The sequence below is a fragment of the Lathamus discolor genome, chromosome 12 (genome assembly GCF_037157495.1).
Source record: "Lathamus discolor isolate bLatDis1 chromosome 12, bLatDis1.hap1, whole genome shotgun sequence".
NCBI lineage: Eukaryota > Metazoa > Chordata > Aves > Psittaciformes > Psittacidae > Lathamus > Lathamus discolor.
The window spans coordinates 4,463,704-4,490,130 of NC_088895.1; the positions used below are offsets into that span (position 1 = coordinate 4,463,704).

Below are 26,427 nucleotides of genomic sequence, written 5' to 3' on the forward strand. Positions count from 1 at the left end.
CTGACATTTCACAAAGATAAGCAACACTGATAAGACTCTTTATTTCAAAATCTTTGCAATTAAATGAGTTCATGTCAGTAAGTCGTACACTTTGACATACAAAAATAGCATGCTACTGATACAGTTGAATTAAATGGATTCTCCATGCAGGAGAAATTCACAGCATTATCAGTACCCTCTAGGAACTTTGCTTTTTCACTTCCAGGGTGCATTGCTGACCACTGCATAACAAATGTTTGTTAATCAGCTAGCTCTGCACAGTATTAAGACTATCACAAAACCAGCCACTTGCATGCTGAATCCTCTCCTCCTTATGTTTCTAATAAAGCACACACCAGGTAACCTGTGCTCCATTACTAGGCTAACAGTAACCTTCAGATACTGTGGGTGGTGATGCTGAGCGTGGAGAAATTAAAGCTCAAAGTTGCTTTGGCTGTGTCTGGGTGGCATAGGCCCCAGTGGAAAAGGGGGAAAAGATTCAGTGGTCTTTCCTGTCATCCACTGGAACGAATTTGCCTTCTACTGTTAACATGACGTTTATTTAAAAGGCTAGTAGTCATAGCTTCAGCCTCTGGGGTTGATGTTTGCCTTAGTCTTTTCTACATAGCAACGGTTTAAAAAGTGCACATTTCTAGAACCTGTATATGATAACATACTGCTGCAGGAGTAAACTTGCTAATGCCAAGGAATTTAACAAGATAGGTGGCTGAGAGCCACTTCAAGCTTTCAAGCTCCTCCTCATGTAAAGTGAGGAAACATTGACTCCTGGAGCCAAATGAATTTTCTCCTGCTTGTCACCCAACCAGCCACCATAACTGAAGTCATGGATGGGCTTCATCACTTAGAGGCAGTTTTTCATCCCATCTTTCCTGATGACAAGGCTAAGCATACAGGACTTGGCAAACTGGACATTTGTACAACAAAATTATATTCTATTTTCTGCAGTGCATACAAAGAAGTTTTCCTTTAGAAAATCAGAGCTAGTTAAAGCCTACAGTCTCCTTAAAGTAGCAGAAAATTAGCTCAAGCAAGAGAGTAATAAGACAAATCTTTGAGAAAGCAGAAAGGCATGTCCACTCCAACAGGCTCTGGCCAGCAAAGTCAGTTTTAAATGTTTGAGTGCCTGGGCCTGAAACAAGTTTATTCTCTAAAAACAATTAATACGTTTAAAACTCAATGCCTCTTCTTCACTTTGGCACCAGTTTCTATCAGTGCCACATTTGATAGCTCCAAAGTGTTAGATTTCAAACTCTTGACATGGTGTTACAAGAAAGCTTTGAAGTTTTGCTGTAGGATGAAGCTTCAGCCCAGAGCTTTGTCCCCAGCACATTCCTAGCATGAGGACAAAAGTCAGGGTCATCTTTTGAATAAGATGGAATGGTTGCCAGTTCATTACAGGATGGCCAGGTTCGTACCTGGGAGGCAAGCTGGGATTGCTTCAAAGATTCATGATATCTTTATACACAGTCAGTGCATAGATGTACTTCACTCGGTGCAATAAAAATTGGTCCTGAAATATCTGAAACTGTTCACTAAGTAGAGAAATTAATTCTTCAAGCATTTAGTGACAAAGCAACAATGAAGATACATTGCAGGGAGTAAAAACGTTTTGGCTGCTACCTTATTGCATCACACAAGAAAAAATATTCCCTGTCTTCTAACACCTTAATCCGTACTGCCTCTCATACAAACAAAATCTTTTAAGGCCTGGAACAGAAAAATAGAACCATAGGTTAGGAAGAGGACACAGCTTTGTCCACTCTTACTTCTCTAAAAGAAAATCCCAAGATGACCAGTTTCAGCACATGGAATGTAGACACAGTGTTGTCAGGTTTAAAATACAGTGCAAAGTCCATTTTTAAAGGGACAATGTCAGGTAAAAGAATTGTCTAACAGTAGAAAACCTGGATGAGTATGATTTATTGTACTGATGCTGTCTACATTTTGCATATCTGAACTGTGAATCCATAGTCGCACCCTGAACTATTTGGCTGTCTACATTCACAGCTGCCTTTATTCAAAAGCTTCATCAGAGTATGTTAGAATAAAATAAATATGAGAACACATTCTTTATTCAAAGCCTGAAAACCAGACATTGCAGGTTCAAGGTCTGACTCAGCTTGTCACTGTCCTTTTAAATAGAGCTAATCTCTACCCTTCCCCATTGCACCTGCACAGCCTTGGACGGCTTCAAAGGGTTTAAGAACAAAATTACCCTGTGGCACATTGAGGGGAGAACATGAAAGACTACAGGCACAGGGTGGGACCTCCATGAAACCTCCATGGCCAACATCTTTAAAGGCAGCTGTACTTGATATACCTCTGGTCATTCAATTCTCTTTCTGCATTCAGCAGCATGTCAGTGTAAATCAAATGCTCTCAGGTTTAACATAGCAATGACATTCTTCTGTTTCCCTCACCCAGGTCCTGCTGAGTGAGACATACTTGTTAAATGAAACACTCAGTGGTGTGATAAGAGTCCCTTTGTGTAGAAAACCACCTTGCTGAGAGTTGCTATAGAGAGCCCAGTGCTTCTCCAAAACGGATTTTCTGTCCAGCTTTGAGGTGGAATTTGAAGTCCTTGGGTGCCTCGAAGATGAGTACAATTGTAGACCCTAAATTAAATTCCCCTAAATGTTCCCCTTTCCTCATGGGGATCCCTTCCTTGTTGTTGTTGGATATGAAGCTGAAGTCATTGTAGGACCCTTTAGAGTAAGAAGGACTGTTGGTATGCAAGTCCTGTACGGAGAAAGAACAAAAAGTTACTTGAGTATTTCAGTACTCTGTATTCCTTAGCACCGACACATTTAATTCAGGAACTTCCTTACAATTCGAAAGTGCAGTAGGAATATTTAAAAACCAGATGTTTATACTGGAGATGACTCTCTTGACTCTCTTTAAATCAGTCCTAGAACAGCGCTACTGTGAAATAGCTTAATTTCAGAGTAATAAGATCTAAATGTTTGTTGCGATTTTATTATACTATATCAACCTCAACCATCATCAAAAGCAGAAAGCTGCGTACCACGATTTTGCTCACCTGGTCAAAGTAGATGCGAATAGAGCCCACATTAGTTGCTCCTACAGCTGTTAAAGAGAAGAAGCCATGTTTCCAGTCACCTGTAAGGACAACCCGTTCATTGTGGCAGAACAGCTCCTTGATCCAGCGAGCAACTCCAGGATTCACAGACATCAAAGAGCCTGCAACAGTGAGAAAATATTCAAGTTGTCCGGCTTGTAGCACTACTGCAATGCTATCTGAATGGTATTTTCAGTATAACAGTAGCCGATCCAGTCAAAAATTGTCACTTATTTGCAAGAAGAAAGGCAAATGGTAGGCACGGGGAATGAAAAACAAAGCAATACTAAAAACAAAAGGGTCACATGAAAGTGTAGTCCAGAAAGATGCACTCTTGAGCAAGGCTCATATTAATTTGCATTTTATCTAGCTGAATCACAAGGGAAACTGGAGACCCCTTCATTTGTAAGGCTTGAATGCAATCTGGAACACCACCTACAGCTCTCTCTGTAAAAGAGCAAAGGGTTTATATTTTCAAGCCTGTAAATGGTTCCTTTCAGGCTGACTAGTACAGAAGAACCAACAAATTTTAAATTCATTCATACGTCTTAATGTAATTTAGTTAGGTATAGTCACTATACACTTTTCTAGCTATAAACTACATCTGCTTTGCTGCACTGAATCCAGTAGTAGCATTTCACCCATACTTCTTCAATGCAATCAAGGTCTAACTTAAATCTGGGACTTATTTCTCCAGCATCATGGCAGGTCATTGTCCCTCTTCTCATGGTGTTTGAAGCCAAGTCCAAGTATTTAGGTTTTCACTAGATACCAAGTTTTGTTATCTGCTGAACTAGTGTATGATGACCTGCAAAGAGGAGGACAAAACCATCTGATCCCAGCTCCAATAACATAACCATTTCGTAACATGTTCTTCGCTAAGCACAGGAAGTGATCATATTTTAGGCTACTCTCTGGTCTGCTCTGCCAAACTATCTGTATTTCAGGTACAAATTGAACAAACTGTGATTAGGAACAAGTCAGGTCAACACTTATTTCAAAGAACTAAACCAGCCTCAATACAGTATTACCACTTTCACCATTTAGATGTGATTTGATCAAACTATACTACTATAAAACTCAATACCATTTGTGACACATAACTGTCTGACCATTGTCTCTCGTGTGACTGCACAACTGCTCCACTGGTGTGTCTCCTTCAGCAGTGCCCTGTACCAGGTTTTCCCTCCGCAGCTGCTCTGCGCTCATCTTCTAGAAGCAAAGACCTACCTGGGAAATGGCGCCGGTGTGACACTCTCCAGTCAGTGGGGGAATGGAAGCAGTGATAATCCCCTGGTGCAAGGTAGATTACACAGTGGTAGAGCTCATTCCCCTCCTTTGTGACTAGCTGTTGCTGAAAAGAGTTACCAGGTGGGGCTGTAAAGAATGGAAAGAAAGGGGTTAAAGATACTCTTCACAGTTACCTATCACAGATAGCCAGTCTAGCTTAGAATCAGTGCCAAGACTGAATGCAGCCTACTTGTATTGTTGAGACTACAAAAGATACACTTTTTCCAGGAATCCAATATTTCAAGGTGTTTTTTAATCTTTACAACAACATTAGATCCTATATTAGGATCTCCTTAGATCCTATGAACCAGACAAGACACTCTAAAGCCACTGATGAGACAGAGAAACACTAAAACAGGACATGTTTACCCCTAAATAAAACAAAAATCAGACCTGCTTTTGTTGCAGACAGTGTGAGAATAAGAGAGAAAAAGAGTAATTTCTTTTCTCATGATCCCAGAACACTGAAAGGGCAGAGCAGAATAAATGCAGAACTGATGCAGAACTCACCCTGGCTATAATGCAGGTCCTCTGTAGAGACGCGAGGTCCCAGGAAGGATTCCAGGGAATAAGTAACCCCTTTCACTTGCTCCACTTCACAGTTTTTTACTTGTCCAAAATTAAGAATCTTTCCATCAGAGGGACTTATCTACAGCAAAGAGGAAAAAAAGGAAACACACTAGGAATTCATTTATTCCTCACAGAGCAGACACGTTCCTTTGGGGTGAGGGGAAGCTGGTCGTGTAAAGCCTTCATTTCCTTTTACTCACCACACTGTGCACACAGCAGACAGGCCGTGCTTGCGGTTTCAGCTTCCTGCGGAAGAACTCACTGAGGTTTCTATAGTGATGCAGATCTTCAACAGCTGCCTCCTTCATGTTCACTCCAAATGTCCAGATGTACAGGCTGTAAACAGGCTTCCGGAGCCATGTCGGCAGCTCCACCTGGTTCAGGCGACCCCAGGCTCGCGAGAGCAGGCGAGTCGGAACCGATTTGTACAGAGCAACCTAAAGAAAGAATCCCATCACATCATTCGGTTCTGCACACTGACAGCTTTCTCTTACTTCCCCCCAGGAAACAGAAAGGATCAGACTGTTTTTACCAGCCCCTCCCTTGCATTTAGCAGGTTACACCACACACAGCCTGTAAGTCAGCAAGAAATTAGCACTGCTCTTCATCTGCACTCCCTCCGTTCTGATGAGGGCAGATGAGGGACAGAATCAAACTTACTACAACTTTATACAGAAGCCAAAATCTCCACTCCCCTGCAGGCTGAAGCTCCACATACAGGTTACTGGAAACGGCCCAATGCAAGGCTTACATTAAAACAGACAGACTGCACATGTGCTAGTGGAACACTCATCAGAAGGGTGATTTCCACATCCCAGTATTGTACTGCTCTAATGACACTAGTATAATCAAAGAAATACACCCATGTGGATACAGCTACACTGGTATAAACCTATGGCTTTACTCCTTCTCTTGTAACAATGGGAGCTGCTAATTACAAGACTATAAAGTGCCTTTATTCCTCCAGAAATACCCTTTGGACTTACACGAAAGCATGTTTCAGTGGCAACTAAATGAAATGGTGTGGATAAGAGGTATATACATGCTGCTGATGTAACCGGATTGATGACACTGTCTTCCTGTTGGTAATTCCAGCAGATAACTCCTCTGGGGTTTGTGGTTATCAGCCAAGCTCACATGACCATGATGAGATACGGGGCTTGTGGACCAAGGGAACTGAACCCTCCCAAAGCACTTCTGCAATATGAGTAGCGATCTGCTGAACCCAGTACAATTTCTTTTAACAGAACAGCTCAGCTACATGACTGGAAGTTGTGGGGTTTTTTTTAGTGAGAGGCATAATTTGTTCTCAATATTAATTGTGTCCTTCATAATTAAGTCTTGCAAAATACAGCCATAAACAAACAGAAGCACACGCTGGCCAAGAGCCTGTCCATCAAATACAGCAAAGATTCCACTCACAAATTACCATCCTGCATCACATACAGCGATACTGCACAAGGAAAACACCAGCCTAATCTTACCTCAGATAAAACCTTATAAATGAACAGTATCTTAGGCTGTGTAAGCTGAAGTACTGAAGAAAAGAATGTTTTGCCATTTTAGTTGGCACGCATTATACAGTGTTAATTTCTAAAGTCACTTTTGCTCAGTTTAGCACAAATACTGAGAATATGCAGCTACAACTGTAAAAATCACAGAAACTGTTAGAAGTTGTATTTCCTAGGAGCCCTTTCTCTCCGGAAGAGCCTGGTTTTCAAGTTGACGCCATCAAACAGAACAGGTGTTCAGTGAAATCATCTTAAGAATGGCAGTTTTGTGGCAGCTTTCAATCGAAGTATTTGTGTAGTTGTTGCATTCTGGAATTACATGAATAACCACATGCAAGGCATCCTGCACCCTGCTCCCAACAATGTCAGAGCAGAGATATGCATATCAGCTGGCCAGGCTGCATTAAAAATGCTCCAAGAACTTGAGGAACAAACTTTCTTTGAGCAAAAATGACAGAAAGCAAGAGACCATTTCAGTGTGGCCAGGAATGGGAGCTGGAGAGGTTTGGTCTGTCTGACCCTGGCCCCAGTACTTTGAGGTGACTGAATGAGTTCAGAAGTTGTTGATTTTCCTGGGTAGAACACTGACTGTTAAAAAAATCCCTTGTCTGTGAAGCAATTGGACATCGCAACTATGAAGAGTAATAGCTGAAGGGAACCATGAACTGCATCTGTCTGCTTCCATATTGTGATCACCAGCCTGTCCTGTGTTAAGGATCATTGCCCCACTGCTGCCAGCTCCCTCCACGATAATACAGCCAAGGTACACGAAGCGCAAGAGACCTGCTCACACTTACCCTGCTCACAGGCCTCCATCCCACTCTGGTCAAGGGCTTAAGAGCACCGAAAGGCAGAAGATAATAGAGAATAGTCAGAGGCCAAGAACGGAGTTTCAGAGCAGGCCTAGACATACAGCTCAGCTGGCCCAACCTTCGCCTCAGGGCCAGCTGGGGGAATTGCAACCTGCAAGATTACATACACAACATGAGGGTCAGCCATCACAGCTTCAGAACCACCAGCTTCTGATAAGCTGGGGATGATTTATTCCTGCTAATCTTAAACACTGATTCTGCAAATCTTTACTCCTCTGTTTGGATCAGTTCTTCCCCTTCCCAAAACAGAAAACCAGTTTATCTGGAAAGATCCACAAAAACCCAACAAACACAACCAAAACCCACAAGAATTCTCTGTCCAAAAAAGTGGTCACACTTTATGAATGACACCCTCAACATTTAAATGCAAGACCACTTGCTGGTGGCACTTGAAAACAAAGTCATAGCTAGTTCATCCAACTAACAACGTAACATGGTAACTGGGACTTTAGCAAGAACTCTTACTGAGGGACAGTCTTAGGGAAAGAACAGATACTCTGGATGAGAAATCCTTGAGACCTAAAAGAGGTCCCTCAGTGGGTTCACGTGTTGAAGGCATCTTGTCTAGACCGTGCCTCAAGTTGTATCACGAAAGATGTTGGAGTTAAATTTACACAGACCTGTTGGTCATTCTCTTAACTCTGGGAAACAAGCACTTAGAGACAACAGGAGTGGCACTCCCGAGTTAATACAGTTTACAAATAACTGATTCCAAAAGACATCCTTCCAGGTCTTAAAACCTTCACTGGGTACCCCAGTTCTCAACAGAGAACATATGCACAAAGCCAGTACTTCTAGTGCTGCAGGAGTCTAGTCTCCACAAGCCAGTAACCAACTCCTTTGCCTCATAACCAACTGCATCTATGGCTTTTTGTCACGTGGTTGTCCTGACTGAGAGGAAACTCATTTTGCAGACATGTTCCTGGGGAGAAATTGAACTTGTAACTCTCAGAGGAAAAAGCTGCTCAACTTCCGAGGCACTGTGAGCCCCAGTTCAGATCCCTGCAGGAGCTCTGGGTAAGAGACCCTTCAGGTCCCCATTTATTCTCTTTTACTGATGAAGAAGCCATTGGCACTCCCAAGGTCACATGATCAGACTGAAGTCTGCCTATCTGTGGGCAAAATACTCTTTATCTTCTGGGCACTGACTTCAATGCTGGCTAACAGACTGTCCTCCCCATGCTGCTGAATGAAGGCATACAGCGATGTGCGCACCCGAACTGGAAGTGGTACGCTCTGGCTGCTCTGAACAGCTAGCTCTCTCTCTCACTGGATTATATGATACAAAGGATGAAGTACAAAGTACTGTGTATGTCTTTCCAACATGGAAAGAAGCTGGGAAATCAGAAGCAAACTTCCTTGCCAACGCTTTCTTTTCAAAACTTGCATCAGAATTAAAATTCCATGCAGACAGGTACAACTGTCACCCCTTCGGGACGCAAACTGCTTTTGGCTCAGACTTCTGCAGTGACCACAGCTTTTTTCCTTCCAAGAATTAATTAATAAAAAACAAAGAATGATTTGTGCATCACAATGCAAGGGGGAAGAAAAACCCTGAGGAGATGAAGTGCTGCCTCAGCTGAGGTAAAGCCGCTTTCCTCTCAGCAGGAGGTGGGACTGACTCTACATGGGAATAGGAAGGGACACTTCACCTCCTTCCTCCCATCCTTGCCACCCACCAGCCTATGATGTGCTGGAGGGCTGGCAGGCTGGGTTGCCAGTGGAGGTCCAGCTCCCCCTCCCGCTGCTCTCCCCCTCTTCACTGCAGTCGCTCATGGACCAATCCCTGCAGAGCTGCATCCTGGCAGCTCGCTCAAGCCCTCGGGCTTCTCACTGCCTTGGCCTGGTTTCAGAGCAGTCACTCACTATTTTTTTCCATTCTCCTAGTGATGGAGAGTAGAAAGGAACGGAATGAAAGCCTCCTCATTCCCCTTGTCACATAACAGCATGCCCTTCTCTGCCAATTCAATGCATAAGGAGCTTTATAGTAATTAGGCCAAACAAAAGCTTTGCAGATGGCTGTCGCTCCTTCTGACCAGAAACCCTCCCGTCCTCCCTCCCTCCTTTCTCCCTTCAGTCACCATTCCTGCAAAGCAGAAAATACCGCACAGTACCTGAAGCGAGTTCTCCTATGTGGTGTACCCCCGGCAGAGCCAGCCAGGCCTGGACTCTCCAGCTGTGGGTGCTGGTCCCCGGCACAGCTGCTGCTGCCGCCGTTCCCTGAACGCAGCCTCCGGACATGAATTTTAACTTTGTGGAGGTTGTAGCAAGAGGGTGGAGGGTTAGATAAAGCTTTATAGCATCTCACCATTTCCCTGTGTGCAGATCTGGTCCCTGCAGGGTGTTTGACTGACACATCGTCAGGGTGACAGCTGGTTGCAAGGCTCAGTCTTTTTTCCTCTACCTCTCTTCCCTTTGCGTGCTCCGGCACAGGAGAGAGGCCACGGCGTCACAGTTCCCAATTCCCCCGCTGGTTTGTCTCTTGATTCCCCCTCTGTTTCCCACTTGAATCTCTGCTACGAGGGTTGCAGCTATTGCAAACAAACAGGCATTGTGTCATATTTCAACATCCCACTACAAAGCTGACTCTGCACAAGATAAAAACGAGCTGTCCGTATAAGCAGTCCTTGCTCCTCGCTAGTCGGGGTTGCCATTGAAACTCCAGTCTCCAAAGCCCACCCTGCAGTCCCAGGCTGCGGGGCAGCGATGCACCACAGGCAGAGGAGCAGCCAGATGGCCTTGCACTGCTAACCCAGCGCCAGTCTGAATCCGAGGCTCAGAGGAGGAGTGGCACAGAGAAGAGGAGGAGATAATTCCCAGCTTCAATTCTGCACTGCAGCAGCTACCACTAAAAGAGTTCTGGACTGCTGGGCACCAAAAATCCTTTCCTGTTCTTAATACCCAGCTTGGAAAGAAGAAAACACAAAGGAAAGGAACATCTTTCTGTTTTATAGCCCTTGATAGACACCAACATCCATCTCCTGAAGTCTCTTTCCATCTTAAAAGACTCGCATAAGGAGCCCATAGGGGACATTCTTCTACAAATACCCAGATACCTAACAATGAAACAAGCCAGGTTTAGGGCCAGCTTGAGAATCTGGTATAAAAGAAGTGTTAAAGTGCCTATTATGTGGCAATCAGTATTGTCACATTTTTATGTCCAGTAGAACTAAAATACAAAACCTGAGTACAGGAGGGTTTGGGTGGTTTGTTTTTAAAAACAGACAAAAAGCTGCAGTATTTCTATCTCGGCATTCTGAGTATACAGAGGGAAATTTCCCCCTTTGACCCTGCAGACCACATCTCAAACATGGATTTTCTGCACCTTCTGTGACTGGATTTGGATTGTTAAGGGAGCCTGAAAGCGGACCCCTGGGTTCACAAACCGTTGGTCAGCTAGCCACGTCTTGCCTCAAGGCTAGACCAAACACCGCGACCAACTCAGGGGCTGGCTCTCCAGTGGCTGTTTCACTTCTGTTATCTTTGAAGGCTGGCTTAAAAAAAAAAAAGAATTAGGATTTCCTTGTTTGCAGAGTTCTCTAAACACCATGGAATCTATATGCCCAATAGAGTGGGTCCAAAAGAGCACTGGGGGGCTGATGTGAGGGCAAGGGTTGTATTGTATTAGAGACAAGGCTGGAGATGTGGAAGGGCCAGCAGGAAAAGCCAGAATTAACTAGCTAATGGCAGCCCACTCCAGTTTCCTTGCAAGGAAAATTCCCCATTTCCTCAAAAGGGGAATATTCTAGAAATAATTTTGTATTTTGCCGGACCTTCAATGCTAAATATTACAGATATTCCCTAGAAACACCTCTGGAGTGTCTGTATTAGAGGGTTTTTTCAGCAAGAAAACTGCTGTATGGTGTTCCAGACCCCAGGAGGTCCCAAGAGCGCTGTTCATGCTGTTGTGTGAGGTCAATTCCAACAATTATTAAAAAAATAAAAAATCCAGCCAGTGGAAAGAAGGTAAATCTCAGATCAGCCCAAAGCGCTCCAAACGGTCTCCTTCCTCCCCGAAAACTCCTTCCTCCCCAAGCCCTGCGCCAACTTTGTTTTCCTATTTAAAAATATCATTCAGTCTTTCCCTGGCTGGCACAAGAAACTCCTACACAACAGAAATGAAGCCATCTGTATAGCGAAACGATGAAAGCAGTTACCCAGAACCCCATCCAAATTCAAAGCAAAGCAAAAAGGAGCACGGGGGAGCTGTTGCTCTGGATCTGCCTGCAGTATTAGAAATCACCACCATTAAATACTAGATTGTAAACAGAAATGAGCTAAATTGACAACATGGTTTCAAAAGGCACTTCAGACCATGGTCAAAACCAGTTTCACACTGGACATGTGTCTTCACAGAACCGTGGAAGGGGGGTTCCTAAGCCTGGCACAGAGCAAGGCAGGGCAGAGCACCCCGACCCACAGCTGCCCTTTGTGCAGCCAGGCTGGCACCCTGCTCCCCACCCTCATCTCCTCTCAAGACCTTCACCTATGCATGACTTTGCAGAAAGATACCAGAGCAAACAGAGGTCTTATCTACATTTTCTGTACTCTTCCCTATAAGGGTAAGTAAGGGGCGTAAACCCACAAGCTCTTTCAGTAGAAATTCGATCTTATTCCCCAAAACTTTTTCAAGAAATGATGATATTCTAGATTGAACAAACCTGATTCTATGCAAGCACGGAACAAGTTAAATAGCTCACTTGCTCCGCTAAAACAAACGGACGATGGGTTCTACACCCCAAAGCACTGGGAACTACCACCCTTCAGGTCAGAACAAAAATGTGGTGCAGGAGAGATCGCTCTCGAGGAAGGGAGAAGTATTGCTGTTAAAAGCATTTCTTCTCCACTTGTTAAAAAAAGAATGAGTTCAGGTGAGTAAGAAGACCTATGTTTTTCTTAAGTTCTGTTCTACTGACCTCATTACATTCACCAAGAGGCAAATACCAGAGTCGTGCTTAAGCGCTGGCCATCCCTGTTGTGGCTGCCCCAGAAGCAATGCAAGGTTCCTACAGTGTAAAAAGCCCAAAATTTAAAATCCACCCCGAGTTTTACACCATGGGGTAATGAACACGAACTGGTGATCAACCAGCGCATAACAGAGGTATGCCTCTAAGGGCATCTCAATGGCTGGACTTCGGATGCAGAGTTACACAAAGACTCTGTTACTAGCTTAGACAAGAATTTTTGGTGGTTTATAGGAGCTGGACATCAGTAAGAACCCCCCCACCTACTAGAAATCACCCAGAATCCCTTTCAGTCAATAAAATAAGCAGTTACCAGCAGGTATCAGTCCCTAGACAATTATTATCTAATAGAGAACTGCTAATCTTCCAGGTACGCAACACCCTTCTGCTCCATCAGCTCGAATACAGCATCAAATCCAGTGAGCCCGTTCAACTACCACTACATTACCCATTTAATTACCATTACTACCTCAAGTTTTAACAAATAATACAGCAAGGCACTTTCCAGAAAGACCAATATGCAACTGAACTTCAAACCTCAGTTTTAAACCGTAAGCATGAATCATTAGGCTTGGAATGCCAAGTTGGAGTGCTCAGAGTCCTCTGGTCACACTTTCTGCAATTGGTAACAAACTACTGTTTTAAAAATGCACTGGACACATCCAAACGCTGTATTCGATTTAAGTGCCAGTAAAAATAAGGTCTTGCAATCAGGGCAAAGAGGTATTCGGTCACTGTTTATTTAAGGCCCCACTGCTTTCCCAGCAGTATGCATCATTTCAGACACATAACCCCTGCTCCCACCCAGCCTTCTCTGGAGCCAGCCCAGGAAGAGGAACACGGGATGCTCCGCACCCAGCCCAGTCTAGAGTTCCTAAACGCTGAGAGCACAACAGGACTCCTCTGATGCTGCCGGGGAAACCCGAGTGCGCAGCTAGCAGCTGCCAAGGAAGGCCACGGGATTTGCGAGGAGCACACTCACTTCCAGCTTGGCTGGGATGAGCTGGGCAAGTGCACTGCTTCTGCTGATGGATTGTTGTGGACTATTGGAACAGACTGTGCTCTGCGTCAGCAACCCTTCGTTTCTAAAACGCTTTACTTTTCATATCAAGCTTTTTTATATGTGTTTTATTAATTTACTACGAAAAAACCACCGCTTTTGGTAATTTTCCCCTAATTATACATAGCTTGTTTAGTTCCATTCTATAAATAGGAAAAAACCCCAAATGTGGTACTTTTTTAAGCTAGCCATAAAAGGTCGGGTGGATTTTAAAACTTAAACCTGAATTCTGTACAAAAAGCCTGTTGTATGGCGTCACAGAGCTCATCTGTGAAGCAAGGAAGAGTTTTATTGACTTTTGCAAAGGGACATGAAAACTGATGACACCCAAAACGCGCTGTAGTACTTGACCGTACCACGGGGTTTTGGTTTTCCTTCCAGAGACACAACCAAACCCCCCGCGCTGCCTCAACACGTGCGGAGCCGGCTCCGCAGGGCTCTAACGGAAGCACAAGCCGCGGTGCCTCTCCGCAGCGAGGCGGCACCGGCGGAAGCTGAGCGAGCCCCGCGGGAGTCAACTCCGAGAACACCGCCCCAAGAGACTGACTCGGTTTGAATGAGCCAAGAGCTTACTCATGACGGAGTCGAGACCCGGGAACGCCTCTCCGACGCTTCCAGCAAGCCACACACCGAGGATTACTCGCCCCTGGCCACCAGCCCTCGCACACCGGTCCTTACCTGTTGCCGGCCGGCAGCGCTCACCGCCCCGCCGGGTCTCCTTCTCCTCCTCCTCCTCCCCTCTTTCCGCTCTGTCCCGCTGCCGCCCTTCTAAAGCAGTTTTCGGACACGTGAGCAAAGCAGCGGACGGCACAACCGCACCGACACCGACACCGACACCGACACCCCCAGCCCGGCCCGCTCCACCCGCACCCACCTCCCGTCCCGCACTGCCGCCGCTGCTGCTGCCGGTCCGCGCCTTAAAGGAGCGCCGAGGTCCCGGCGCCCCTCCGCCCCCGCCGCCTCCCAGCCACTGGCGCTCCGCAGCCGCTGCCTTCCCGCAGGGCCCCGGCCCCCGAGGAGGAGGAGCCAGGGCAGGAGATGCGAAAAGGAAGGGAAGGACCGGAACACAGGGGCAGCGTTGGCGGGGGGGACTCTGCCCCGGGGGGCGCCAGCACTGCCAGGACACCCCGGGAACCAGAGCTCTCTTCACCGCTGGGCTTCCTAAGGAGCCGCGGGGACAGAGGCGGTGCCGGAGAACGAGGCGCTGTGCGGGGCTGTACGTGTGCCCCCCGCAGCATGCCGGGGACCGGGTGCGTTAACGCGATCCGACACACAGAGCTTCAGCCAGAGCAAGAAGTGCGCTGCAGTCTCACAAAGTGCTCCTGAAACCACCCTGTAACCCAGCAAGGCGCTCAGGAAGGTGGACGAGATAGAAGCCATTTATACAGTCAAAAAGCCACCTCCCTTCACCAGTCAGATTAAGAATGATTTTTCCTCAGTTCCATTTTCCAGGACACCTCAGAAAACGATTCACCCCATCACACCCTTCACACATGTTCAAGTTGTTGGGATTTCACCACTTTGAACATTTTCTGACACCTTTGCCATGTGCATTGGGGTGCTCTACAAGTAATTTTTGCCAGCAGCATGTTTGCTCAAATGAAACTCCAAACATCAGAACATGGGAGCAAGAATGAAGAATAAGAGACCAACCCAGTGGAGATGCTGTTTCATTCTTCCAAAGTTGGATTAACAAAATAATCAGAGATTTTTCCATTATTAGGTCTTCCTTAAACCCGATGCACACCTCTTGCCATAACACTGAATGTCCGTCTCATCTGGGCCAAGAAAAACACCTTCTGTGTTGTACTGCCAAAAGAGCACCCAGTGTCCTCAGTTACACAAATACGAGCAGTTTTTAGTATCAATAGGAAGGACTGTGTTGTTCTTACCTCTGAGAACCAAGATCCTACGCCTATACTCAAGCACTTCTCCACTGTATCGAGTTGTTTTTGAAAGCTGGCCCACGGCAATTCACAACTGTGAATGAACCCATGGTCTGTATGCTCAGATGTCACCACAGCTCACTTCCCTTAGAGAATCACTTCGGACTTCCTGCTGCGTGCCACTCCAACACACACTGGTTTTTGCTTAGATGAAACCGAGCCAACAATGGAAGCAAGGACAGCTACAAAAGTTCCTCTCTCGAGAAAAACTCTTACTCATCCGGTCACCCTTCATCCACAGTAATTCTTCAAACCTGTATCAACACTGCCCCATTGCCCAAGTGAGAAGACACAAAATGCCTCTAGTTAGCATATGAACAGTGTGTTATGCATGCAGATCCCAGCAGGAAATGTTCTGTGACAGCAAGGATTTGAAACAATAAGCTTCCATCCATCTGATAAATATCTACCTGTCTCCCTCAGAGCCGGCTGCATTACCTCATCTAATTAAATGAAAGCTGATCCTCACTGGCATTCACAGTGGGAGACACCCTAAGGCCTTAATCAGCTCAAGCTATTAGCTACATAATGTCTCTAAGAAAATTAGAGGAAGAAAAGGTCTGGGCTAAAGGAACAAGTTTTGCCTTTTCGCTGTGGAAGACTTAAGGGACACTTACACCAGGTTGTTCTTTTACTCCCCGTTTGTCCATGAAGTATACAGGAGTATGCTCACAATTCGATCAGAAACTACAAACACTTCTACAACAATATGTACCTCTGCTACAGGGAGAGGTTCTGTGCCTGCCTAACACGATGATGATGATGATTTCCTACTTCATATCTCTGTCACCTGCACAGAAGCAGGAAAATCTGCCTGGCACACAGAGCCATCATGTGGAAGATGCTGCACGTTCGCACATGCACACGAGGTTGGTACTGCACAATCAGAACTTCCAAGCAGCAGGCTTGGCAATGCGGCAGTTTCTTGTTCTATATTAATCTCTCAAAGCCCACTCAATTGCACAGGGTCTCCTTTTGCCTATGCACAGGCTTACACTGCTCCAAAAACAAGACAACACCCCTCTTTTTCCACACCCCTAATTGTGCTTGTAGGAATGCAGTAAAACAGAATAATGGAAAATGAAAGGTCAGCAAAAAAGACATTTTACTTTCCAGTTAAAAGGAACAATGCAGCTCTTATATTTCTTGAATCCTCCATTGTTCAGAATATTTCTTGCAATGTCTGAACACAGTTCCTCTTTTTCCTCAGAACTGTCAAGCTTCCTTTCTCTCCCACAGAAGCATTCAATAGAACTTAAGCCTATAAGGAAGGCCTAGGAAACCTCATGTCTCCTACTGGTACCTGCTGCATTTGGGAGAGCTGCTTATCAGTTTGAATTTGTGTGTGATTCCCCACTGCAAAAACCGGATCCTTCAGAGCTGTTTCACCAACAGCAGTACTTGTAGCTTCACCAAATAATAACCAGCGCAGTGAAAGAAAATTAATTTAATAAAGGAATTACTCAATTTCATACTTAGCAGTATGAGCAATAAGAAGAGGACATTTGTTTTTGAGTATCAAAACTGAATTGACATAAATACTCTGTGGACACTTACCAGTTCTTTTTTAACCAGAACATAAAACCTGTTTGAAATAAGCTTCAGCAGGAAAAGAATATTCATAAGACAGAAATTCCTCAGGGGCTATCATGGCCTAAGCTTTTAGCATCTGGACTGTCTGGCTTGTATCTGATCTGGGTCACTAGTGAAAATGAATTTAGGGATTCCAGCCTAGTCCCCCACAGGCATGTGGCCAAACCACACACAAACTGGCAGTGCGCTCAGGAATGCAAAGAAATGGGATGCTAAAGGTCATACCGAAGCATCTCCTACACAATCCTGTGATCCTAGAATGTTTAACTCCTTGCCTTCAGAAAAGGCACTGAAGCAGGCATTCACCTGGCTGCTTGGAAGAATACCACATATACTTCAAACTGTCTAGCATGGAATTAGACAATATCCTTAATATTTCAAAGGAGATTCAGCAGTTAGAGGAAGTTACAAAGTTCTTTCTTACTTCAATGCTGCAATGGATATTTGACCTATGAATCTGATACACATAGTACAATTCCACAGTAATTTCTAAACTCTTTGGAATCAAGAAGGAAAAGGCAAAAATCCCTCAAGATCAGCAAGAGCCATTACAGACCTAAGTGTTACCTGTAAAAAAAAGTCTTGCTCTATATTCACAAAGAAAACTGGTAGATTTTTATTAACTAACTATTAATTCTGTCTCAGCTTCCCTGTATATAAGGATATAAGTATATATAACTATATATATATATAGATATAGACTATATAGATATAGACACCTCATAGCAGCCTTCCAGTATCTGAAGGGGGCCTATAGGGATGCTGGGGTAGGACTCTTCATTAGGGACTGTAGTGACAAGACAAGGGGTAACGGGTTCAAACTTAAACAGGGGAAGTTTAGATTGGATCTAAGGAGGAAATTCTTTCCTGTGAGGGTGGTGAGGCACTGGAATGGGTTGCCCAGGGAGGTTGTGAATGCTCCATCCCTGGCAGTGTTCAAGCCCAGGTTGGACGCAGCCTTGGGTGGGGTGGTTTAGTGTGAGGTGTCCCTGCCCATGGCAGGGGGTTGGAACTGGATGATCTTAAGGTCCTTTCCAACCCAAACTATTCTATGATTCTATATGTAAGTATATATATAAGTATATATAAGGGATGAAGACATAGAGGAAGAAATGCCCCAAGCAGCCCAGACTGAGCAGCTAGTGAGAAGATAAACCCTACAACTACTGCACAAGCTGTACCCATAGCTAGAACTACTAGGACAAAAAATCCTCAGCACTGAATGGGGTTTGAATTTAATGATATGTAATTTTAGTCTTGTCTATTTTGATTTCTGTATTTAATTCTGTAAGCTGTATAATGTGCTTAATTTGCTACCTTGTGAGCCAAGGTGGGGAAAATGAGAAAATGCATTACGCTGAGCAGAGCCCCAGCTCCATCAGTTGCTGCAGATGCCTTTTGCTTTCACAGGAGTGCAAGTGGACAATAGGGTGAAGATGAGTCTCCATCAGGCCTTGGCAGTGATGAAGGCAAACAGCACAGAGGAGCAGAAGCCAAGGGAAGGTCATTCCCTTTTACTTTGTGCATCTTAGACCATACTGTGTCCAGTTTTCTTGAATCAAGAAAGCTGTTGGTGGACTTGAGCATGTCCAGTGAAGGGCCAGCAGCATGGTCAAAGGGTTGCAGCACATGCCCTGTGAGGATGGACTATGGGTATTGAGCTTGTTTAGCCTGCAGAAGACTTAGGAGGGACCTAACAACAACCTTCCAACAGCCAAGATGAGGTTGCTGAGAAGAAGGAACCAGGCTCTTTACTGAGGGAGATGGAAAGACAACAGCCATAACTTGAAACAGGGAAGGTTCTAACTTTTTTAAATCAATATATATTCATATGTAAAAGATTTTACATAAATTTTAAATTGTATAATTTTTATAAACCATTTAATATATTTTCTATAAATTGTATTATTTTATATATATAATTAACTAACATGAAAAATCTTTTTCACTATGAGGATAATTAAGCATTGAAACAGGCTGCCCACAGACGCTGTGGAATTTCTGTCTTTGGGAATTTTTAGGACCCAAGTGCATAAAGTCCTGAGCAGCCTGGTCTGAAATGAGTGCTTGCCCTGCTTTAAGCAGGAGGGTGGACGACATGACTTCCATCTGAACGACTCAGTGCCTACCAAATACCTTCTTATTCAAAAAATACATAGTACTATCACTTGATTAACTACCCCTTCTACCTCCCATCTAACAAGTATTTATAATGTGTCAGCCATACTAAAAGGTGGAGGAGACACCAGCAGCTCCTAATGCATGATTATATTGACTTCAGCCAAAATGATAGTTACTTAACTGACAGAAACTTTAGTTCCATGATTTGTCAAAAATGCATTGGCAATAGAGGACAAATTAAACATTCCCTCATTGGAATGATAGCAAAGGAGCTTTGCATCAAATGTGGCAGAAGCAAAATTGCCCCAAGTTTCTTACCTCCCACTCACTTGCAAGCTTCACTGGCACCTCTATGCCCCTCTTCTCCAGCTGTTCCAACTTGTAATCCTCATATTTTCTGTATCCTGCATATCCTCCTCCTGTAGCTACCAGAACATGGAAGGGGCGCAGGCGGAAGACTTGGCCTACCGAAGTAGTATGAAACTTCTTTCTGTCTGTAACAGAAAAGAAACCCAGACTTCAGGAAAGAGAACAACTACACAGAAAGAAGAAAGCTATTATGTGCAGTGAGGGATGTCAGCTTAGGTGAAGAAAATGTAATTAGAAGCCTGTGACCCATAAGGTATGTATAAATGTTCTTAAGTACTCCAGTTATTGCAGCATAACAGGTTTCTGAATCTCAGCTGATGAACACTAACTGGTCATCTGTGGTTTTAACCTTATCACCATCCCATATCCCTCCAATGTTCTTCCCCCAAAAACATAAAATGAGCTCCCTGAAAGCACTGTGGAGAAATTCATAAGATGAGCTGCCTGAAAGCATTATAATTACTTTCCAACAATGAGATCTATGTTGTTACTATACAGAATGATCAGTTGCTGGGGAATAATCTGTAGTACTGTGAAGCTTCCTGCTCCTCAGTCATTAAAGCTTTCATTATAGTCAGGGAATTCCCAAAATGTACAGCTAACTGGAAGAGGGAAGGAAATGACAACCTGCTTTGGTGTAGTTTGGTAAACAGGATAAGAGGCATATTTCTGCTGTAATACAGCTCACCACATGGGGTGGGGGGAGAAGAGAAGACATCTAGTGTTTTGTGTTATTTCTTACCAAGCACTACCAAGCTCCTCCTGCATAACACAAGCTTTGCATGTCATCTGTGAGATCCAAGTACACCACGATGTCACTAAGCAACAGGACAGCTGCACAGGAAAGCAGTGAGAGCAGTGGGAAGTATTCCCCTTGCCAGATCTTGAGAGAACTAGTAGGTTAAGGCTTAATGGTCTAAGGACTGTGCTGCTTCTACCCGTATTACAGGCAGTCTGAAGGTTCTCAGAAATGAGCCTAAGTCACTACCAGATAGACAAAACCCCCAAAAGAACTAAGTCTCAGCTACTGATTGGTGTAATTTCCACAATAATCATTAACAGGATGAACCAGAATCAAAACCAATGGACTAGATCTTGTCCCACGAATGTCAGACTTAGGGTTTGATAGTGAAAGGATGCATTACCAACCAGAAGAATCCAGTAACACCAGATCTATTTCTAGGCATGCACAGAAACAAAGTCTAATTGCTTAGCAATTGGAGAAGCTTTAAGTAGTCAAGCTGAGAAAAGGCATCCATGATGCTGTAAAAAGATGCACAATAGAAGTAATTCTCGCTCACATTTTGGTTTACCTAAACAATATTTTTGCTCATTTCTTTCCTACATGCGATTTAAAACATTGTTTGAATAGCATGTCCTAAAATGCACAATATGAAAACAGCTTTATTCTTACTGAAAAATAAAAAAACCTTATTTTCTGGGGAAAAAAAAAACCCAACCAAACCAACCAACAAACAAGGCAGCAACTACAGTTACAGTTAAGATCCTAGAAAATATTCTGCCCTAAAGAGCAATGCTCAGAAAAGGACAGGTATCATTTAGAACAGCTAAATGCTTTTAAAGAAAGGCTTTTATTTATTTTGAATTTACAAAGACTTGACAACCTTTAACTTTGCATCACTATTTCAAAAGAAATGTCTGTACAGAGACCTATGATACTCTTTAGCCCTAAAGCCTTGAACTCCCTTCTCACCACATCTTTGGTTCTAAGTTAGCAAAGCTTCTCAGCTATTTCATCAGAGAGTAGCAAATTCCCAAACCGAACCCCTCAGTGAGAACAGCTCTTTCTGGTTTGTATCCAAACCAGGAGAGGCTGTTTCCCTTTCAAGAGCCTCTATTGATTACACCAATCTGAACCTTTCTCTTCCTGTGCTAGAGACTGAAGCATTTGAGGTTCCACAGGCCACAAACTATCTGTCAATAAATGATTTGAAGAGTCGACTTTTCCTCATCTCCAGGGCTAACGAAACAGCACTTCTATAACTGGTATCCAAGCCATGATGCAAAGGCACCTAACGTGCCTTTGTGGAGGGGGCTCTGCCCTGACAAAATTCCACACCTTTCAGACAGAAATGAAATTCACACAAGTTTACAAATTCCAAGACAAGAAGATCAGTTACCAATTCTGGCACCAAGCCCATGTTCAGGCAGCTGGGGCTGGTTAGAGATTTCAGCCAAGCATCCTGTCCTCTAATGATACTTATGCTACAGCAGCTCTTTAGCAAGCAGCATGTGAATGTGAGGAAAGCTCATGCCAAGGCACATGAGCCAGTAGAAACAAATTTGGGGCAAAAGGAAAAAGATGTGGGACTTTTAACATACTAATAACATTTTTAGATGCTTTGAACCCTAAATCTAAACTTCCAGATAAGGCGAACATGTTTCAGATTTCTCTTAAACATTATGTATAATTAGCAAATGAAAATGAAAATTAAGTAATAATCTCCTTCTCTGGAACAGATGAAAATGACTCATTCCCTCAGAAGCATTAAAAAATGCAGGGTGAGAAAACAAAGTACGTAATCAAAGCCAGTCAGAGGCAATGATCTAAAGATTGCTTTGTTACTCTCACCAAATAAAGTATTTCTTCTAGGAAAAGATACAAGCACTTAGAGAAAACTACTTTTACCTCTACCCTTATAAGTGGTTATATTTTCCTCCTGATTACATCATTTGCAAGTCATTGAGATTTAAATCCAAATCAGAGTCTAAAATATGCCTTTCCAGCTTTAGCCAAGACTGCTCTAGAAACTACAGCATCTAAACTGCTGTCTAGATTTGCACCTCTGCAAGGCTCCTCAGACCTATAAAATCATTGTGGGACAAATGGCACATCTAAAAGGCCAGAGAAGCAGCTTTTAACCATGGCTTGGGAAGGTCTTTATCCAAAATGGTCCTCTTACAGCAATAAAAGTAAAAATAATAAATAAATAAATAACCCCCCACAAAACCCCACAGAAATTACTTCCTTTAACATTTGTCATCCAAGTATTCCAGTAGGACTGAGAAAAATGAGGAATCTTATGAAATAGGTAAATACACTTCTTTTAGTACCTGGAAAAGGTAACACCAAAGGAGTAAAGCATAATTTCAAGCATTTGTCTATGGAAATGCCATGAATTGAACAGGTCTCTGATGCTAGATTCCCACTTCTGCTTTAATCTGAAGAACTTCATATTCGCCAGTATGTGACTGTAATTTGCCCAACTTTGAGTAACCCTGAGTTTAAAACCACCGTGTAGATACAAGCCTTCACTTACCACTGAAGAATGTCCTAGAAGGTGGATGCTTCCACAGGACTCCAGTTTTCAGAAACAGGTTCTCATGTATAAGGAAGTTACAGCTAGTCAGCAAACTGCAAATACAACCGACAAGAAGCAGTTGCTTAAGTACAAATGTTTAATGATGCATTAATTTAAGCAGCTTGAAAACAGTGATAATCTCATATTCAGAGGCTGAGTAACAGAGGGAAAAAATCTCCTCAAAGTATCCTAAAAGTCCCACTGAGCATATTCCTTCCTGGCCTGCTTCTTCCCTAAAAAAAGCAAAACAAAACCAAACAGCTGACAATCCAACTGCTCCTGCAGGTATTTAGTTAATGCTGCATCCATTTTATCTTTTCTTAACAAATACTGACATACGTTCCTCTGGAGCTTAATTCTCCTGTCACAGTGATACTTGTCTGAGTATCATACATGCTGATCTTGGCAATGGCCCTTTCTGAGCGACTACTTATGTTGACATTATGTACCATATCTTGGCCTGTTTGGAGTTCCAAGATGTGATTGTGAGTACAACCTGTGTGTTTCTTTAAAAAGAAAGCTGACACCCCATTTCATCTTGTTGTATGCAGTGCCCTGGCTTAAATGCTTAGTAACCTGTTTGGGTTTGTTTTTTAAATAAGTGAATCTAGAACTGATGAGCTATTTTATCCAACAGCATGCAAACATCTCCTTTAAGGTCAGTAAATAACTTGTATTTTGCTGGGGAAAACAAAAACGTTTAAAACAAGACTGCTCTACTTACAAGGTAAGTACATAGCACAAGCATCATTATCTTCTATAACAACATAGCTAACAAGTATTTACTTCCATCCAAAGACAATATTTATAATGGGCAAAGTCGAAACCAGCCATGCTGATCAAAACAAACTCTGCTTGCAAATGTGACAGTAAATTTTTTATGATCATTTAGTGCTTGGGATTATTCCATCTCCCCCAGGCTGCTACTCAGGTGTGTCATTCAGGAAGCTCCTACAACAGCAACCATCTTAAGAATCACTTCTGAATTGGGTTCCTGTACCTCTTTCCTCACCATGCTGGTGGGGAGGAGGAGTACATAGGAAATGTATGGATTCCACGAAGTAATGTCATTTATTAGGCCTACTAGTATAGCCGGAAAAGTAAAAAGGCTGCCAGGCACAGAAGCTCTTTAGAGTTTGTCTTACCACTCTGTATGCTAGTGACCTGTGAGTGGTTCTGTCACTCCAAAACCACCCAGACTTACAACTGGCCAACACAGGCAAAAGGTTCGACCAGGATTTCTCATATGTTTAATATATACCATTTCCTTTCTGGTTTCTAATAATCTGAAAAGGATACATCCAATTGTGCAACAACTGTTCATGTTCAAAGTCTTTATAGAAGCACATACAGCCAAGTTCTTGAAGAACACATGGCAACACTGCATCCTGCTGTCAGACAGGATTCCGGGCTTAAGCCGGGGCAGGAGAGGGGCAGTGTTCTCACGCCAACAGGCTCAGTCCCTTGGAAAGAACCAGGTCTGGCAGGTGTTTGTGCAACCCATTCATTCCCAGGATTTTAATGCCACAGCTGAGATGCCTTCATTTGGCCCTCTAACCTTTCATCTGCTCTTGATGAGATACATGCTGAGTACAGAATTACTTCATTAGCTTACAAGCTATTGCATCATTTAGGGCCACTCACTTCAAGGAAGTAGTTATTAAGAACATTTAGAATTAATTTCAGGTGTCTAATGAGTTACACATAGACACCTCTTTACTTAGAAGAAGGGTCTACAAATAGCACATTTCTTGTCTAGAAATCACATAGTGATACTAGCAGACACCTGCTAACAATGTTTTAATGTTAGCCAAAGACAAACAGCTGTACTTTTAAACTATCTCCATAACATGGTGACAGTAATATCTTGCTCTGCCTTTCAGCTTCACAGTCTCAATTAAACTCATTGCATTAACCCAAACATGTCAGGACAGTCCCTCCCCAAAACATGGATTCCTGTGACCAGGTGCTAAACATACCCCACTGCCACATCATCTACCAGGATGTTATTTCCCTAGCAAGGCAGAAAAAGCAGTCCACACTGCTGCAGAACCTGTATATTTTACATAGCAACAGAATGTAATTTTAGATGAACACAGAGGTCAGCTGATCTGCTTGGGTCATACACCAGACCTACACTAATTTGTGGTATTACAAGGCCTGCCTTACATCACGTTAAAACACCTGGGATAAAAGGGGTTCTTGCCCATGATAAGCTGGGAGCCTGTGGGCTATTTCTAAGGGATTAAAGAAACTAGGAACTAATCTAGTCTGCACGGGACTTAAATTTACCAGAAACATCTTAAACCCCTAAAAAGTCGGGGAAAAAAACCCCAAAGAATTTAGCTGCAGCCTAAAGCACTAGTATTCTCAACACATGCATTAGCTTGATATATAATAACCTAAAAACATACATGCATATCCAGAACAAAACTAGCTGCACTGGCTCCACAGGAGCACCAGGAGCTGCGTGGTTGCCAAGGCAGGGCAGGGCATACCAGGTACTTCAGCACACAGATCATCCCAGAGGAAGGACACAGCTGATAGCAGACCCTAAACTCTTACTAGAACTGGTTTTGGTGCCTAACATGAGAAAACCACTCTCCTCCTTACTCTGAAATCTAAAACTAGCTAAAGATGACAAGACTACGTAGTTTGTTGCCCTCCTCGCCTTCCCTGCTCCTGACAGCCTGATCTTGGTGGGTACAAGGGTGCAGGAGAGCACTGCCTTCCTGACCCCACCACCCAACCGGAGGGTGCAGGAGCAGGAACTGTGGGGTCCATGTTAACTTCAGCCCCTCGGTGCCTGGTCATCACAGGTCGAGGGACACCACCACCCTGGTGCCAGACAGCAACATGCTCTGCACATGAAGCGTCCTCTTCAGGTTTTGAGAGAGAAGGTGGAGTAGGGGGCCCGTGTGTTCTAACAGCAAATTAATACCCTCGAAACAGTATTCTTAAAACGGATCCGTTGCTACGAAAAGCGTAAGCTTAAAAAGCACATCCGCAGAGGGCAGCGGGTTCCCCGGGACACGCGTCTCCTCGCAGACCGTATCCCCGTGACTACAGAACCTTGGGGGCAGCAGCTGCCCCTTCTGCCCACTTCCACGCACACTTACACACGGACAACTACTGACTATGAAAACGTGTTAAAATTACACGGGGCCACACACTTTTCTCTCTTAAACTGAAATGAAATCCGTCCATCGTTCCTTCCAGCTCGGACACCAAGCACAAGCCTCCCCGCACCTGCCCGGGGCCGAGGCACCAGCCCCAACCGCGTCTTCTCCCCAGCAGGGAAACGTCAGCGACCGGAGCAGGCAGGGCTGACGGGGCGGCTGCGGCCCCCGGCCGGGGGGAGGCCGGGCTACAGCGCAGCTCCTCCTCACGCCCCCCGGGTGCCGGCTGTCAGACACCCGCTACCGCCTCCCCCCAGCTCTGCCAGGCCCGGACACCCCCGAACACCCCCGGAGTCCCAGCCACCGGGCAGCGCCGTGCCGCACCGCACCGTACCGCCTACCGTGCCCGTACCTGCTCCGCCGCAGAACGCACGCACCGGCCCGCACCATGGCCGCCGCCATCTTGCCGCGCCGCCACCGTGCCCTCTGCCGCGTCCTGCGCGTGAGGGCGGGAGGCAGCCGAGGGGCGGAGCCAGGCGGTGGCGGGGAGGGAGGGGCGGGGCCGGTGCGGCTGAGGGGGGAATGGCGGGCGGCGGGGAGCGGTGTGGGG

General features: G+C 44.5%; 2 protein-coding genes across 7 annotated transcripts in view; one reads left to right on the forward strand and one right to left on the reverse strand.

The window, feature by feature from the left end:
* Window positions 1-12,650, forward strand: part of SFI1 (SFI1 centrin binding protein) — a 41,391-nt gene extending 28,741 nt beyond the window's left edge. Inside the window, exon 31 of the mRNA XM_065692935.1 lies at window positions 4,274-12,650. The gene's annotated coding sequence lies outside the window, so the exon portion shown is untranslated. The remainder of the gene's footprint in view (window positions 1-4,273) is intronic.
* PISD (phosphatidylserine decarboxylase) lies at window positions 18-26,317 on the reverse strand. Of its 6 annotated transcripts, none has more exons than XM_065692956.1 (9): window positions 14,221-14,307; window positions 9,631-9,853; window positions 9,437-9,553; window positions 7,248-7,413; window positions 5,140-5,376; window positions 4,880-5,018; window positions 4,310-4,456; window positions 3,041-3,201; window positions 18-2,739 (listed from the first exon to the last, which is right to left on the reverse strand). In XM_065692956.1, the coding sequence occupies exons 2-9, from the start codon at window positions 9,678-9,680 to the stop codon at window positions 2,515-2,517; spliced, it is 1,242 nt and encodes a 413-aa protein (XP_065549028.1). In that variant the 5' UTR covers window positions 9,681-9,853; window positions 14,221-14,307; the 3' UTR covers window positions 18-2,514. The 6 variants fall into 6 exon arrangements, with proteins under 6 accessions (XP_065549028.1, XP_065549027.1, XP_065549029.1 ...); XM_065692955.1 differs by lacking the exon at window positions 14,221-14,307 and adding an exon at window positions 14,025-14,199; XM_065692957.1 differs by lacking the exons at window positions 7,248-7,413; window positions 9,437-9,553; window positions 9,631-9,853; window positions 14,221-14,307 and adding exons at window positions 19,325-19,500; window positions 22,657-22,751; window positions 26,230-26,317.
* Between the last annotated feature and the right edge of the window lie 110 nt (window positions 26,318-26,427).